Source organism: Cygnus olor, chromosome 17 (assembly GCF_009769625.2).
Source record: "Cygnus olor isolate bCygOlo1 chromosome 17, bCygOlo1.pri.v2, whole genome shotgun sequence".
NCBI lineage: Eukaryota > Metazoa > Chordata > Aves > Anseriformes > Anatidae > Cygnus > Cygnus olor.
The window spans coordinates 14,548,919-14,565,643 of record NC_049185.1 but is presented as its reverse complement, the minus strand read 5'-3'; the positions used below and the strand labels follow the sequence as shown (position 1 = coordinate 14,565,643).

The 16,725-nt window shown below is 58.4% G+C and overlaps 2 protein-coding genes across 6 annotated transcripts; one reads left to right on the top strand and one right to left on the bottom strand.

The window, feature by feature from the left end:
* Nucleotides 1-165: 165 nt before the first annotated feature.
* On the bottom strand, nt 166-2,511 carry SRRD (SRR1 domain containing). The gene is made up of 7 exons (XM_040576538.1): nt 2,456-2,511; nt 2,345-2,385; nt 1,946-2,078; nt 1,344-1,442; nt 1,110-1,267; nt 827-872; nt 166-555 (listed from the first exon to the last, which is right to left on the bottom strand). The coding sequence occupies exons 3-7, from the start codon at nt 1,967-1,969 to the stop codon at nt 340-342; spliced, it is 543 nt and encodes a 180-aa protein (XP_040432472.1). The 5' UTR covers nt 1,970-2,078; nt 2,345-2,385; nt 2,456-2,511; the 3' UTR covers nt 166-339.
* Nucleotides 2,512-2,591: 80 nt separating this feature from the next.
* HPS4 (HPS4 biogenesis of lysosomal organelles complex 3 subunit 2) lies at nt 2,592-16,070 on the top strand. 5 transcript variants are annotated; one of them, XM_040576526.1, is made up of 13 exons: nt 2,592-2,696; nt 2,819-2,908; nt 3,364-3,507; nt 4,511-4,618; nt 4,709-4,825; nt 4,943-5,037; nt 6,605-6,677; nt 7,403-7,436; nt 8,082-8,178; nt 8,652-9,570; nt 12,172-12,304; nt 13,082-13,227; nt 14,786-16,070. In XM_040576526.1, the coding sequence occupies exons 1-12, from the start codon at nt 2,670-2,672 to the stop codon at nt 13,225-13,227; spliced, it is 1,983 nt and encodes a 660-aa protein (XP_040432460.1). In that variant the 5' UTR covers nt 2,592-2,669; the 3' UTR covers nt 14,786-16,070. The 5 variants fall into 5 exon arrangements, with proteins under 5 accessions (XP_040432460.1, XP_040432464.1, XP_040432463.1 ...); XM_040576525.1 differs by having other exon boundaries at nt 2,596-2,696; nt 13,119-13,227; XM_040576530.1 differs by lacking the exons at nt 13,082-13,227; nt 14,786-16,070 and adding an exon at nt 12,460-13,064.
* The last annotated feature ends 655 nt before the right edge of the window (nt 16,071-16,725 follow it).

The window sequence follows — 16,725 nt, the reverse complement described above, 5'->3', positions numbered from 1 at the left end:
CTTCGCTATACGTCAAAACGTGCGTGATACAGGCGAAGGCTTTGAATTGCTCACGAAAGGGGAGATCAGAAGCGCGGTCACCGTGCCCTGCGGCTGGTTTAAAAGGCAGGTTGCAGCAGTTAACCAAGTTTGCTCTAGTTAAGTGAGTCAAAGCATCAGTCAAAGCACAGCTTCCACTTTATTAAAAACCACTAAGCTACAACACTGTCCCATAGGGCTCAGCATCCAGGCGCCACGCTCGCAGGTGGGGGTGACGCTCTCTGTGCTTGGGCTTCTCCGCCGTGCTGGCGTTACCCTGGGAGGAGGGACGCGGCCCCGGGGCAGCCGCCCGGGGAGCAGTCAGGACTGCGCTGCCGTGGGGCTGCGCCCGTTACCTTCGTCCCCCTTCCTGATGATCTCCAAGTCCTCGCACTCCTGGTACGTCGGCTCCTCCAGAAACTCCCAAACCTCCGCGGAGAGCCGCTCCAGTTTGTGCGGGGGAAACCAGTGGAGCGGTGTCGTTAAAGGTGTCGTGTACCGAGGGTGTGCTGGGAGCGCTACTTCCCCTTTTAAGACCTAAGCACATTGGAAAAAATGTTATGTATGATGTAAAAACGTTTCTGTGAGGTTACACGGTGATGGGAACGGTGTTTAGCTGTACCCCTGTTCAGTGTCTTCTGCAGACAACAAAAAATGGTCCTAAAGGGGTTCGTTTTTATACTCTAGCTGAGAAGGCAGGAGGTTTTAAAAACACCCCCTTCTTACAGTTGCAATTAATTCCCTTTCTCATTAAAAGGCGGCTTTGTCAGCACAAACCAGTAGCTTTTAAAAAACCCGTGCTTCCCACCTTTGCTACGTAGGAGTAATCTCTCTCCAGTATTCTTGACGGCACTCTGCAAACAAAGGCGGAGCTAGCGTTAGGTCCGTGCCCTTCCGGGGAGCTGGACACAACTCTGCAGCTGCGGGGGACAGGAGGGGTAAGAGATGCCTGAGCGCTGCTGTTGCGCCAGCTCGCTGAACCCTGAGCCGAGCCTTGGGCACCACGCAGACGTCCCTGACAGAAGCGCAGGCAAAAGGCAAATAAGAGGGAAGGAAGCAGAGAGGAGAGCAGGGCCGGGGCGGGTGCGCACCTCTCCTCGATCCCCCTTAAAGCTGTTGCCGATGATGACCATGTCGGAGCAGGGCCTGCAGGGGACCAGTTCCTCCACAGGAGGTTGTTGTACAGCGCCTTCCCGCAGTGCACCATGTAGAACAGCGTGGGCCCTCCTGGACCACGGTGCTTGCCCTCCTGCGGGGAGCACGGCTGGTGGGGCCCGGCATGCACCAGGGGCCAGACGCGGGCGGGACCCCGGGGCCGCCCTCACCTCGTTCTCCGGGAGCAGCCGCAGCCCCAGCTCGCCCAGCGCCGCCACCTCCAGCTCCGAGAAGGACGGGTCGAACACCGAGCAGCGGTCGGGCGGCACCTGCGGGGGCACGCGTCGGGTGGGGACGGGGCAGAGCGTGGCGTGGGAGCACGCATGGGGGACGCACGGGGGGGGACAGGGCTGAGCGTGGTGTCATGGACACGTGTGGGGACCCGTGGGGACGGAGCCCTGTGGGGGCAGGGGACACGCGTGGGGTGGGACACGGAAAGCACCCTGTGTGGTGTGAGGACGTGCGTGGGGGGGACACGGGTTGGGGACAGGGCCCCGGGCTGGGCTGGGGACACGCAGTGGGGTTGGGGACGTGCATGGGACCGGGCCAAGTGTGAGCTGTGGGGCACGGGTGGGGTAGGAACACGCGTGTTGGTGGGACTGGGCCCTGCGTTGGCTGGGGACACGCGTCGGGGGCTGAGGGCACGGGCGGGGACAGGGCCCTGCGTGGGACGGGTGACACGCGTGGGGGGACGCGCGCGGGTCGGGACAGGGGTGGGGACCGGGCCCCGCGTGGGCCGTGACACGCGTGGGGCGCGGTGCCGGCGGCGTACCGCCAGCAGGTCGAGCAGCAGCATCAGGAAGGCCAGCTGGTGCCGGCCGGCGGGCACGTCCCGAAGCGGCCCAGCCCGTAGCAGACGCAGCGCCACGGCCGCCCGCGCCAGCACGGCGGGGCCCGAACGGCTCCTGGGGGGGGCGGGCGTCAGGCGCGGTCCAGCGGCACGGGCACAGCGGGAACCGGCACAGGGATACACCGAGATACCGTTACACCGCGATACCCGTACGCCGGCACGTCGGTACACCCACATACCGGCACACCGGTGCCCCCGGTGCCCCGCCGCCCCCCCCCGCTCCTGCCCCGGTCTCCCCCCGGTGCCCCCCGGTCCCCCCCGGCCTTCTCCGGCCCCACCCCGGTCCCCCCGATCCCCTCCCCTCCCGGCCCCCGCACGCACCGGCGCTCTCCTCCCAGAAGCCGGAGCTCAGCAGCTCGTCCCTGCGGGGAAGCGCAGCGGGGTGAGCGGGGCCCTCCCTGCCGGGGGCTCCCCGGGGGGCCCCGCACTCACCGCGCCTCCCGCAGCCTCCGCAGCACCGGGGGGCCCCCCCTCGGCGGTCACCGCCGGCCCCGCCGCCGCCGCCGCCGCCCGCCGCGCCCCACGCGCCCTCCGCCACTCGGCCCCGCGCGGCCGCCGTCGCGCCGCCGTCACACGGGGGCGGGCACGGGGCCGGCAGCGCCTCCCCCCCCCACCACCCCCCAGCAGCGGGCCCGGCCTGAGCCCCATGGCCCGGCCCGGCCCCGGCCCCGTGGTGAGCGGGGGGGGTGGGGGAGCCCCGGGGTCCTGTCAGAGGCGTGGGGGGGGGGGGCCCCGGGGGGGGGCACGGCGCCCGTCTGACGCGCGGCCGTTCCCGCCGACGCTTCGCCTTTTTAGGTGGAATTTCTTCTTCCTGTACGACGGCTCCAAGGTCAGGGAGGAGGGGACCCCACGAGCGCCGGGATCTGCTACTTCCATCCCCGCCAGGTAACGCCCGCCTGGGTCGCGAGTACCCCCGGTGGCTGTGGTGCGGGGGCTGCCGGGAGGAGCCTTGCATCCGTTCCTGCTCAGCGTCCGTAAACGGGAGCTGCTGGAAGCCTCCCCTCGGTGGGGCTGTGCCCCGCGGGGCCCGGGCGTCGGGCCGGGCACGGTGAGGCGTCAGCCCTCGGCTCCCCCGGTCGCGGGCCCCCCGGCAGAGCCCGCTTTGGTTCTGGAACGACCCCACGCCGGGGCGAAAGAGTGCCCCTGAACAACCTGCAGGTCCTTGGGCTGCCCACAAAAGCAGTGCAGTTATATTTTCCCCCCAGATTTCCCGGTCCGACTGCGTTTGATTTAGAATTGAACTTGTAATTAATTATATCTGAATATAGCAGCGACGTGTCTTTTCCAAGCACTGTTAAGGGCGAGAGAAGTAAGCCGTTCTTGCCTGCCTCCCCTGACAGACGCTCCCTGACCAGCAGGAGCTGCTGTGCGGGCAGGTCGCCGGAGCGGTGCGCTGCGTGGCGGAGATTTCGGGAGCTCCTCCGAGCCTCATCCGCCTGAGGAAGCTCAAGTTCGCCGTTCGAGTGGACGGAGACCACCTGTGGGTGAGCGCGGGGGGGGCTGGAGGCACTCGCGGAGCCAGAACAGTGAGAAAGTCCAAACTGCTTCATCAGGCTAAGAGGGCTTTTTCTTGCAGGGTGTGGGCCTGACACAGCTAGACCTGGGGAGAGCTAGGGGGAGAACTTGCAATGCACAGCTTTTCATTGCAAGGTAACTTACCTTTTGGTGGCCACAGTGTGCGAGCACGTGCAGGGGCGGTCACTTCGCCTGGTTTGGAAAAGCTTCGCCTGCCTCGTTTGTGTGCGCGCACGCGGCGCGTTGTCTGAGGATGTGCCTGGCAATGGCTGGAAAAAGTCGAGGTCTGCGTTGTTCTGCGTATCCCTGGGCTGCAGGTGGTGACTGCAAACAGAAGTCCGCGTGCTGTGGCTCATAATAAGGGCTCGGTCTCCCTGTTTGGTAGTCTGACTGTTTTGTTTTTCAAGCCCTCGGTACTCCTGCTGCAAAGCTTTGGCAGCGTCAGGAGACGTTTAGTGTACAAAGAGCAGCGTGCAGCACGGTCACGACGAAAATGCCCTAAACCTTTCTCTGGGGACGGGTGTGAGACCAGTCAGACCCTGGTAATTGGCAGCACTGTTCAGAGGCAGAAGGCTCTGGCACTTCTCTTTCTTCCTCAGCAACTCAAAAACTAAATGAAACGTCTTGATTGCTGTAAATTACAGGTGAACTTGAACATTTTAAAGTCCTTACTTTCAGGACAACGTTGTTAACTGTTTAGAGCACTGAGCTAGGTCACCTAACGTATGGTGAGAAGGGAGAGCGTCTAAAACTCCGGCTTGCCGTCATCATTTACTTACCCTGTCTGTACCGGGGCTCTTCTTTGGGTATTTTTGAATTTTCTTTTAATCAGACTCTGGGGAATGTTTGCCTGCCACAGAACTGCCCGTATGCCTTTGATACTCGCTTGAAAGCTTTAAGAGTTGCTCTCACCTGCTGTCCCTGGGTTTTGTCAGTCGTCACACTCATCATTCATGGCTTTCTGCATTAAAGGTGCTGGGCTGCGCTGTTGAGCTCCCTGACGTCAGCTGTAGACGGTTTCTGGAGCAGGTGATCAGCCTCTTCACGTTCTACAATGGACCTGTGCACCACGCTTACACGGTAATTAGAGATCAGCAGCTGTGATGTGTCTGGCTAGGAGTGCATTAGGGATCGTGGAGTGACAGCCATGTGGATTTTGGTTGTCCGCAGGCGTTTTCTCAGGAGGAACTGAACAGGCAGTGGGACAGATACATTGAACACATCCAGAAAAACACCAATGACCTCCACAAGATTTTTAATTCTCTCTGGAATCTGGACAAAAACAAGGTAAAAGTCTGTCCTCTGCAGTGCATGGCTCTATAAATGCCTTAGTTTTTGTTTTTATTTGCTATTTTGAGCATTTCCCGGGGTTCTTTGGCATAACCTCTGTTTCTCCCTGTCTAGGTGGACCCACTGCTTTTACTGAAAGCAGCTCTCATCTTGCAGACTTGCCAGCGGTCTCCCCATGTCTTGGCAGGCTGTATTCTCTACAAAGGCTTGTAAGTGACCAGGCGTGGCCCTTAAATCTACCCGTTCTCAGAGCTCCGATCCTGGAGTGCATCCAGGGAGCAGAGCAGGGACAGTAGCTGTACACACAGGGCTGCTTTCTGTTACTGGTAGGACCGTTAATGCTTCAGGCAAGGTCATCCCTGTCTGCTGTTGTATTTCAGGGAGGATAAATGGTCACTTGTGTTTGTAAGTGGGGAAAATTGAAGCGTGAAGGAATTCAAGGTTTCAGTTTAAGGAGTAGGCTACTGTCTTTGGTATCCAGTGAAACACGGGGACCTAACGAGTTAGACTTTCCAGGTGGAAGTCACCAAGAGAAAGAAAGAAGTGTGTACGTCATTCTTTTCACTTAGCGTTCTCTTTGCTGTCTTGCAGGGCACACGAGTGCCCGTACCTGTATGTTTTTGTCTGCCTTGTAGCCAGGACCACCGTCTGTACTGGTAGAAAGTACGCAGAAGAATGAGACAGAATTTCCTGTGGGAAATCCTGTCATCTTTCAACTACAGATAAATCACAGATAGCTGAAGATGCTGCAGGTGTGGCACTGAGCGACATCAAGGAAAGCCTCGAGGGTGGCCTTGGGGGATTTGGAGGATCTCTTGGCAGTAGCATTCTTTTCCCTTCGACATAGGCTGTGCCTGTAGCACATCTTACAAGCGCTGGAGACATGCCACAATGTGTGCTGTTGTCCAGGTCTGACAGAGGCTGGCCAGACGTTTTTAAGGCAATGATGTCACTCTTGCAAGCAGGGCACTGAGCGTGAGTCACTGCAGCATCCTTAAACCTGGCAGCGTGTTGCCCTGGAAGCAGACGTCTGATTTGAGAACCGGCTCCTGTCCTGTGTCTGCCCGTCACCCGTGTGTGTCTCACTGTGTTGCTCTTCTGTCTGGTAGAGGGTTTTTTCGCCAAACATCGTCAGAGTTCTCTGAACCTTGCTACAGCACTGCAGAGGGCTTTGTGCTGGGGTTAAACTTCCCTTTCTTTAGAGTCTTTTGGAGAATCTGAAGAAAGTGGATCTCAGCAAGGTGTACGTGGAGAGATCACAAACCTTCCGAAGCCCTGTATGAGGAGCCTGCATTGCAATACTTGGAGCGTTTGTCCTCCCGAATCTTCTCCACTGCTCACAGCTCTTCAGGGGCTGGCAGGAAACATTGCTTGTGTTAGGTCCCGACTTAGCAAAACCAGGTTTGTTGGCCCAGAGGAAATGCCAGCAGGGTTTGTAATGGACCCGACCCAACGAAGAGAATTAGAGTCCTGACGGTCACCCAGCTTGCGTTCCTTTTGTGGGGGGTATGGTGCCATGCCTGAGGCTGGCCCTTCAACCCACGCGGAGTGTCTAGCACAACCTGGAGGGGTGGGTGCCATGGAAAAGGCCCCCCCAGAGATCACCTGTCTGGGAAGCGGGGCCCTGCAGCCCAGTCAGGTCTGCTCAGAGAACAGCCTAGGGTCAGCACCACGCTGCCGCTGGCTCAGCCTGTCTGGATGCACTGAGCCACGAGAATCTACAGCTGACTTTCAGGTGATGCTCTGCTCATGGGTGACTTTGTTTTGCACTTCTAGGATTGTGAGCACCCAGCTGCCGCCTCCTCTCACGGCTAAAGTTCTCCTCCAGGGCGATGAGTCTTCAGGCCAGGTATGCTGCTGAGCGCGTTCGCTGCGTGCAGATGGGCGCTCGTGGGGATGCCCTCTGGGAGCTCGTGTCCCACAGATCTTGTGTGTGGTTACGGAGAAGGACAAATACTGATGCTGATGATAAGAGCTTTTATTACTTAAGATTGAGGAAGGTTTCAAGACTTTTACACTAGAAATTCGCTTTTGCTTCAGTCTGAATTCGTGAATTCTCAACTATATGATGTTTTGATGAGCGTGTTACCTAAATTTGGGTATTTAGTGCTAAATATCAATATTTAGTGCTCAAGCATCCAAAAGTGATGAATAGATCACGTTTCATTGTCATTAAAGCTTATCAGATGTAATTATTTATGGGGTTCAAGATCTTCTCCAAAAATGCATCAAGATCCAGTATGAGGAATGCCTCTCCTTTCTCTCTGCTGGAGAGAAGCAAGTTTTTGTGCCCCGAGCGGGCAGTAATGGCAGACTGTGGTGTATTTGTCCCTGCTTTCAGGTGGATTTTGGTTCTTGGGAAGTCCCCTCGGCCTTGAGGGCTACCTAAGGAATAAATCATTGCCCAGCGTGGTAAACTGATAACTGCATTTGCAGAAGGGGATGGTCTGGGGCCTGCTGTAGTCACAGGGAGGATACTCGCTGTCCTCTGAGGAGGCTGGAGGGGATGACCTGGTGGCACTGATGGCAGGCGTTGAGTCGTGCCATGGAGCTGACTGTTGACTTCTCCTGCAGGCTGAGCGTGGAGGCGAGGAGCGGCGGGAGCACGGTGAGCACCAGCTGCAGAGCGCTGATTGCCAGGCACACGGCAGCGGTGTGCGGGCAGCCCCCTGGGCTGTGCCCTCTGCAGTCAGAGTATGAGGAGGTTTTCTGGGATTGTGTCAAAGCTCTTGCTGAATGCGGGAGTAAGTCCCTGAGGGCATCGCTGCTGCTAGTCAGCATGTGCCAGTGGGTGTTGTGTAATCAGAACTGGTTCCTTCAGCTAAGCAAAGGAGTTTGCTCTTTTGGGTTTAGTCATGAGTGCTGCAGATTCCCAACATGCCTGCTTGAATTCCAGTCACCCATGTGTCTGCTTGGCCACTGATGGAACCTTGAAAACAGATGGCTGCTGCTTTCAGTCCAAACCTTCAGTCATCGGTTTTGAGCATCAGTTAATAAATATTCTGCCAGGACAGTTGGAGGGGGAAAAAAAAAAAGGGGGGGGGGGAGAAATTTAACTCTGTCAGGCACTAAGTGTACGAGGAGGATGGGAAGACGCTGCCTGGTCAGACCTGGAGAGCTTCTGATGCCCCTGCATACGGGATGGTTGCACGCCATCTCCTCTTGCAGAAGGCTTTGTGCTGAGGGAGTCTGGCTTCTGTTCTGTGTGCTGGGGCATGGTCGTTTAACTCTCAAACCTCCGTTGCTCTTGCAGGTTCTCCATTGCCGCAGGGTGTCCGTATCATCCCCGTGTTCCTAACAGAAGACGAAGTCTCGGTGCTCCGAGACTTCCCAGTGGAGTGGATGACGAGGTAGGAAGTCAGTCTGACACCTAAAAAGGCTTCTGCAGCTAGGGAGTTATGTGTGGCACTGTGTCCTCACCAGCCATTGCTACTGTTTTCTCTAACATTAATTCAAACTCTAGCGTCTTTCTGTTGAAGGGGCCTGAGGTCTTTTAGGCTGGACAGAATCCAGAATCGTGGACAGAATCGTGGTGTCCATATCTTTGTTGTGAAGCAGCCTAAAGCAAAACTTTCCCAGGACCAACTGTGATGCTCTCTCCTTTCTCAGTTCCCAGAGTTGTTTTGTGCTCTGTGAATAAGGCAGTGACATGCCCAGCAGTCCGCAACGTATGTGGCCCGTGCTTTTCAGCTGTGTTAGAACGTACCCCTTCCTTTGCCGAGGTAGATGTTCTTTGTAGCAGGAAGTGATAGAATTATTAAGTAGATAATAGCTCTAAACAGATCCTACTCAGTAGTTTAATCAACTTGTTACCTCTTGCTAGGTCGCCCATGTCCCCAGCAAGCCTTAGAGGAGAGAAGAATGCTCCTGGCGCCCAGGCAACTTCAGAATCAACAGGAATTCAAGGAAACCAAGACCTGAACGATATCTCTGTGCAGGAGTCCCCTGAGCAAGCTTCGAGCACATCCACTGCAGCAGATGGTGTGCAGTCAGGCAGCCTCGCAGACACAGGTGCTCTGAAGAGCTTCCCCAAGATGGAAGCCAGGGCAAAGAATTCCCCAGCTGCAGAACTGAGCTGCCCGGACAACAGGAGGTCAGAGCTCGGTGGAAAAGCGTCCTTCTCATCGGACAGACCCGTGAAAGAGCTGCCGAGCCCTTCCAGACTGCATGCTGCTGAACACGCTCAGACCACAGGTCCATATCTGGAAGGCTTCTCCTTCCCAAACCCCTACGCGCAGGAGAGGCAGAGCACGGGGGAATCTCTTGAGGACTCCGACGTCAAACGGTACAGTTCCCGGAGCCGTCCTGCAGACAGCGCCAGCCCATCTATTTGCTCTCCTGCCCAGGAGCTGAGCAGAAGGAAGTCAAGTGAACGAGACAGGGAAGGGACTCTGAGCCACACGAGCGTCTCTGCAGAAAGCAGTGGTGCAACTGGTGGTAACCGGGGTGCGGATTGTCCAGCCACTGGTGTACGGTCAGAGCTCAGAAGCAGGCGTGAGCTGCCAGCTGCAGGCGTGCAGGAGAGCCTGCCCAGTGACCCAGCAGGGAGCACAGCCCGTCCCGGGGCGGGGGAGAGCGGCTGGCCCCGGGTGGGCACTCGGGGAGCCCAGGGTGGTGCGGAGACCAGCGGGCACTGCAGACCGGTTACGATGAGCCTGTACGTCCACTGCATCAAGGGGCTCGTGCTCTCCCTGCTGGCTGAAGATCACCTCAGAGATGACCAGAGCTCGATCGAAGATGTGGTGAGTAGGAGACGTCTTCAGCACCCGCAGGTCTTTGGCTGCTGCCCGTCCGGTGGTGGTGGTGGTGCGGGACGGGGCTCAGAGGTGCAGAGTGAGCAGTGAGTCTGTTCCCGACTCTTTCCTCACCTGCTTAGTGGCACAGAAGGCAAAGCTGTTTGGCGTGGCGGTAGCCGCCACACGCAGACAACACGGAGATCTGTTAGTGAACGTGAGGAGCCAGCCTGGGAGGGGGGAGCGCTGCCACGGGTCGCTCCCGTAGCTGTTGTCGTCTGTCAGCACCAGCGCAGCACTCCTGAGCAGAACGTGTTGGTGCGAGACAGCCCTGCAGGCTGCCACGGGGCTGTGCTGGGTTTGGGATTTGCTGGGGAGCCCCGTCAGGTCCGCGGCGCTTTCCGGAAGGCAGGGTTTGCTCGGCGCGTAGCCTCCGCGTCGCGGGTCGCAGCTTCTCGGCGCAGCGGCACCAGCGAGGCGCCTGGCAGCAGCTCCCAGCGGCGCCTCCTCTCCCGATGGGCCCCCGGGCCCCCAGCCCGCCTCTCCCTGGCCCTGCTCTCCCCGGGGAGCCCGGGGCAGGCGCGAAGGGTGTCCTCTGAGTGCTGCGTGTGGGTGATGTGCCGGGGCGATCCAAGAGGCCTCCTGCTGCTGGGCGGGCTGCTGTGTGCAGGCTTCCCTGCCAGGCGCTGCGGTGCAGTTAATGAGGCGCTCGCGAGTGCGGGGGAAGGACGTGCGTGCTCCGGCGCTTCCCTGTGAAGTGTTAGGCTGCAGAGCTGCTGCCTGGCCTCTGCCTCAGCTGGGGAGCTGCGTCAAAGCTGCAGAGGCCCGTTTGATGGGCCAGTTGCCATAGGAACAACCTCATTTCTTCAGCTGTCAGACGGAAGCTGGAGGAGAGCTCAGACTAATGCTGGCTCCCAGCAGCAGCACAGCCTCAAGGTTACAAACCTCGAGGTTTGGTTCTGGGCTCGGGGGCTGTGTCCGTGACCCCCGTACCCCGGGGGATGCACAGCCCGCGGGGGTCGGCTTGCCGGGGAAGGGGTTGCTGCAAAACCAGCCGAGGCCAGGACGCCTTAGCCTTCTGCACCAGAGGTGCCAAATCGCTGTCCCCCTCCCGCTCACCTTGAACAGGCGGCCACACAGCAGCCAGTGCATCTCTGGGGCAGGAGGTGGGGTGCGCACGGGGAGGAACGACCTGCTCAGGAGCTGGAGGGCGTTGGTGCTGTGCAGACGCCCTCGGCCCCCCTCTGTCCCGTGGGGCTGGCGGTGCCTTCCCGCAGCTCGTGGGGGCGCAGAGCTGCTGGGGAGGCCGGACCCTCCGTCAGGAACTTGTCTGACACCAGCCTCTGCTCTGCCTCGTGCCCTCAGCCCCACTTGCTGCTGAGAGGGAACGTCTGAAGGACACAGCCAGCGTGTAAACGCCTTGGGGTTAGCACTGCTGGTGGCAGGCACGCGTGGCTCCTCCTCCATCAGACCCTGGGCACGGCCAGCAACGAGCAAGGTGGGCCCGTCCTGGCTCAGTTGGTCGTTGGGCTCACCACGTCTCGAGATGAGCACTCGTTCCCGTGTGACACTGCTGTGCTGCCTTTGGCTCGTTTTCCCTTTGTGTAGTCCCAGTGCTGACAAGGGGCTGTTCCGTGCAGGTTCCTGTTTCCTCACACATGCTGCTACCAGCGCGCGTGCTTTTGCTTCGGATCTCGTCTTAGCCAACCTTTACCTCTGCCCAGCTTTAATTTTCTCCTGGTTTTCCTGGCTACACCCTTCCCCTTGGAGCAGGTATTTGTTATTTCCTGGAGGAGATGTGCTGCCTGTCCTGTCACCCCGGGAGGAAGAGCGCCTTGCTCTAGGACATGGAGCTGGGAACTTGGCGGCTGCGCTGCTGGCGCCGCGCTGGGCTTGAGGCATGGCCTCAGCTTGTCTGTTCTTCTGTTTATCTGTGGGTTACAAATGACCCTCAGCTCTCAGGGATGTCAAAGCTTAGCTGTAATTAATTTGTCAAACGCTTTGAGGCCCCTGAATGACACCAAAGAAGGGTAAAATATGCTACTTGCGCGGCAGCAAGCAGTGGCAGCGCAGATCATCCCCCGGGGAGAGCGGTTCCTAAGGCAGACCTTTCCTGCAGAGCAGGCAGGCTTCTGGCCCCGGCGCGTGTCCGTGGGTGCTGCCCCTTCTCCTCACTGGAGAGAAAAGCAAATCTCTGTGCCCGGGGCCAAGGGCAGGCCCTGCCCTAGTGCCGGATGGAGGCCTGATCCTCTGGGCGGCCGAGGAGGGAGCGGGGCGGCGGATCAGGGAGTTAATCGCCCTGGGGCCGGCGGAGGCTGCAGCCTCTGTGGCGATCCGATCCATCCTCCCGGGCTGCAGCCCCGCGAGCCCCCGGGGGCACCAGGCCTGCGCTGAGCCGGGGGAGCCGCAATTCCAGGCGGTGTAACGGCTGATGTTCGGGTTGGGGTGCCCCTTCCTGGGTCCCCGTCTCACCGCTTTCCTCTGCCCGAGTTACCGGCGGCTCCTGCGTGGGGGCCTGGTCCCTGCCTTGCCGGCAGCGGTCACCACGCTCCCTCCGGTGCCCCCTGGGAAGCCCGCTCTGACGTTTGCCTTCTTTTGCCCTGTGTGCAGTACCACAGCAGCCTGGCTTCTCTGAATGGCCTCGAAGTTCACCTGAGGGAGACTTTGCCCAGAGACTCTGTGTCCTCAGCCAAGGCGACCTACAGCTTCACGCACTACGACTGCATCCAGAACGTGCTCACAGGTAAGCCTTCGCCTGCCGGGCTGCGTCAGAGCAGGAGCTACGTGAGGTTTCCTCATTTTCAGACAACTCAGAAACGTTGCTCGCTAAGCTATGTGCAGTTAACCCCTAAGAAATGGCCCAGTTATACGGCTCAGTTGAGGAAACTTCATCTTTAGTGAGTTTATAGCCTGCTGAAGGCTTGCTGAGCACGCCGTGTGGTTCAGAGACGGAGCCCGTTGGGAGATGGAGCAGCTGCCACTGGCACGTTGCTCGGAGAGATGCTGGCTGGGGCTCTGCGAAGTGCCGGGCCCAAGGACTCGACACCCTCTTTGACCACGACCTCCAGCCCCCTGGCTTTGTTCAGCCTTTCCTCGCTACGGCAGGCAGGGGCTGGGGGCAGGCAGCAGCCTGCGGCTTGGAGAGCGCTGCCCTGCGCTGACGGGCAGCCCACGCAGGAGGCCCCCTGCACGTACTGCTCCCGTTCGTTCTGACGTGCCCCCTTCTCTGGCAGCCTCACAGGCAGCATCCCGGCTCTCTCCAGCTTAGAGGAATCACTTTAGGGAAAGAGGAAGCCCGGTGACTGTAGGTAATCCCACCTCAGGCCTCCCTTGTCGCCCCTCTGCTCCGTGTACACATGGGCAAAGGCACACCAGGCCTTTTGTCTGTGCGTGGCTGAGCACAAGTCAGCCGCTGACTGTTGAGATCACGCTGTGACTGAGGGCGTTGTGCGGTCTGCTCTGCCGATACCCAGGGACTGCGGGAGAAATCCCCAGCCTTTTCCTGCTCACTGCTTCACAGCGCAGGCTCCTAACACCCCCTTATTCCTGTCCGGCAGCCAACCTGCCCCTTACACCTGGCCCCCTGGATCGGCACTTCCTGAGGGCTGCCACACTGATCCACTCGGACTTCAGTCAGCTTCCGACTGCCTCCGAAATGATAATTAGGTAAGGTGTGTTTGTTACTCCATCCTCCTCCAGGCACAGGGCTGCTGTGAAGCGCACAAAGTAGGCGGAAGGGGGGAACTCCTTTTCTAAAGCTCGCTGAGGTTTGGCACGTGCTGTAATCGTGCTGGTGTCTCTTGCCGCGGTCGGTCCTGTCACCTCACCCCCTGAAGTCCGCTCCTCAGAGGCAGGCTGCTTAATATTCTGTCTGTAGTTTGATCTGGGTGTTGATAAGCTAAAATGGCACCAGCACGAGTGAGCTGGAGGCGCAGCTGAGCTGTGCCCCAGGTTTGAATTAAGATATAATACTAGAATATTACCAGTTCCTGGCACCATAAGGTTCTAAGACACAGTTTTAAATATAGCTGTTCCTAATAATTTGTGTCTCGGCTGGGAGCCAAAAGCACCCAGAATTGGCAACCTAGATTTTGTTTTCTTGCACGGCTTGTTGGGTTGGAAACACGCTGTAATGTGCGTGGCAAACTCAATTGTAACGCGCCAAGCAGGATGGTCTTATCGCAGCCAGCTCTCCGCACAGCCCCAGCAGAAGCTGCTCTTGTGCTCCAGCGCTCCCGTTCCCGCAGCTGATCTCGAGCAGGGTGCTCGTGTTGTGTGTGCAGAGTTTCTGCTTGCTTGGCCGTGCTTGTTTGTCCAAAACGTGATGGAATAAAGATGCTTCTGGGAATTACTGTTGCATTTCTTTGATGCTGCTTGCCAAGGGAATGTGAGTCATACACTTTAATGCTGGAGAACTCCATGGTTAGCGTTAGATTGACTGGCTCCTTAAACCCTGTACCGGGTAAGCTGGCGCATTCTGCGTTGCCCCAAAAAAAGCAACTCACTGTGTGAATCAGGCTGAGTAACAAGATGACTAAAACTGCTTTCTTTTATGGAGAGTTGTCACAGAAGGGTGTCAGCAAACATATCAGTTGCCGCTTTCCGCTGTCACAGAGGAATACAGAGTCCTTTGCTTTGCTTCCTCCCACCTCTCTCAGGTAAATACTGACGGTGGTTTTTACTGAATGACTTGAGCCTTCCTGGTTACCGTGTCTGACCAGCGTGTTGGGTTCATCACACGTGACTAAACCTCGTAAGGTTCCTGCTGCAAGGGTGCTGTGCTGGGATTGCCGTGTGGACAGCAGCAGGGAGTTCGGTTCCTGCAGGAAGGACGGGGCGTTAGACACGAGGAGTATTTAGCCATCAGCTCATGTATTGGGCTGGTCTGCCGGTAAGGGAGATTCTCTGAGGATGGACACGTGCACGGGTGTTAATGCTGCTGAATAGGTTCCAGACTATGAGGGATACGACCCTTTTTCTTTCAGGATGCCAGGACCCTTGAGAAGGAAGGAGGGTCTGGTTCCCTGTGGCCTTTTGGCAATAAGTTGCAGGGGTTTGGTGCCCATTTCAGCATTGTGTTTCTTTCCTGAAATAGATCTCAAAGTCCCTCTGAGTGGCTGGGAGTCCAGTGCTGTGAGCACCCCAGTGCCCAGCACTGGGAGTTGAAGGGGGTCTTACACAAGGCTGCGAATCCTGACCGCTGCTTTCTCTCCTGTCCTACCAGGAACGCCTCCACGGCCATGTACGCCTGCCGGAACCCCGTCCAGGAAACCTACTTCCAGCAGCTGGGTGCTCCGCTCCGCAACTCGGGCGTTCCCAACCCTCACGACAGTGCGTTTAGCTTGCCAGGCAAGGCCAAGCAGAAGCTGCTGAAGCACGGAGTGAATCTACTTTGAGCTGGTGCACCGAGGCAGCGTGTCTCTGCCGGTGATGAAAGACGGTTCATCTCCCAGAAGCAAAATCTCAAAGCCATGTTTTCTGTAGGAGGCATGGGGCTCCGTGCTAACTACGGGGTCTCCAGCCTGCCTTGCCCTGATGAGAGGTACCCTTCTTGCCCTATTCCTGCAGCACGTTTTGTTCTAGTGCAGGATATCGTTGACGTTAGCACTTACCAAAGACTGAAGATAGAAAATAGCTGTGTTGGGGTGTTTGGTTTACATTGACTGTAACTATTGATGGTGCTCTGCTGCCGTAGGCAGAGGCTCCTGGAGTGCCTTGACCTAAAGAAAAACCTCTTTGTGCTCTAAGCTACACAGGACACAGGGTTATTGGGCAGTACTTGCTTTCAGAGATGACAGCCAGACACTGCGCCTGCCTGGAGTTCTGTTGCTATGCTTGCCCTGGTCAGACTCGGGCTTTATTTATACCTCTTAATAAACAGAAACGATCCCCTGCTGCACCTTTGTGCCTTACCTTGATTAACAGAGCCTGCATGCTCTCCTGCTAACTGGAATAGAACAAGCTCTACAAAACTCCTAGCCCTCCGCCAGTAGCTGTCAGTAGGGTTTTTTTTCTGTAGCTGAATCTGGGAGATCCTTGTCCCTCCTCGCATGCCTGCTCAGTGGTTGTGAAGTGCAGCGTTGCCTTCCAGGCTGCCCACCAACAGCAGAAAGGTGCTGTGACCTGCTGGCCTCTCCCGGGGCCAACGGGTGGCTGTGCAAGTGAGAGCACTACTCCCTGCTGCCTGCTCCTGGGCCGCCCGCTGCCTCCCGCTCCTGCTGCAGCACCCTGCCTCACCTCCTTGCTCTCGCTGCTCGGTTTGTCTGCACTCCATTGGCAGAGGAGGTGAGTGGGAGCCCCTTAAGCTAACGGGACCACAGAGGGTCTGCAGCCCCTCAGCAGCTGTTGTCTTTCTGCTTGGGCAGGCTGCGCAGCTGGTGGTGGGACAGGTGGTGATGGGTGCTTAGGTCCGAGGGCTGAGCACCCCCCTCCTGGCTGTGCTGTGTGTTTCAAAGACCGCTGCTGTTCCACGCGCACATCACTGTGAAAATAAAAGTCTCCGAGACAAGGCCTGTGTGTCAGCAGCCGGAGTCCCACGTACTGCTTGGTCGTCTTGTTTGTGGTTCCTGCGGGGGGCTAGGGCCGGGTGACCCGTGCGCTGCCTGCCAGCTCCCCCCGGAGACGAGCTCCTGCGCTGCTGGGGCCGAACGGGCAGCGCCTGCTGCTTCAACCATCCCTGCGCAGGAGCTGCTTGTCGGGAGCGCAGAGCTCGAGGTAGGTGCCTTCCTGGCTTTCCTGCGAAATGGTGAGCAGGCTGTCGGTGTTAGCAGCCCCCTGCCAGGGAGGCTCTGTGTGGAAGTGCTGGCCGGTGCCTGTCGGCTGCTAGCAGCAGAGGTGTGAAACCGCTGAACAGCCCGAGCCACGGCTGTCCCTGAGCCTTGGGTGGGCGACAGCCAGCGCACGGAGTGAGGTTACCTCCACTTCCCTGGGGTACGGGCAAGCTGGGTGCTGGTTCGGCTCGAGGGCAACACAGAGAGGTGTGTAGGTGAGGGAAGGAGGCAGGAGGCAGTGGTGCTTCGTGCTCCAGCCCTGCGGTGCTCTGGGCTCCTCTGATGCACCGGGCCAAGCGGCTCCCACCCGTGCTCCGCTCGATGCTGCCCTGAGCCGGGGCCCCTCTGCGATGCTCGGGGGGTGAGGAAGTCTCCGGGCTGCAAAGAGCGGAGG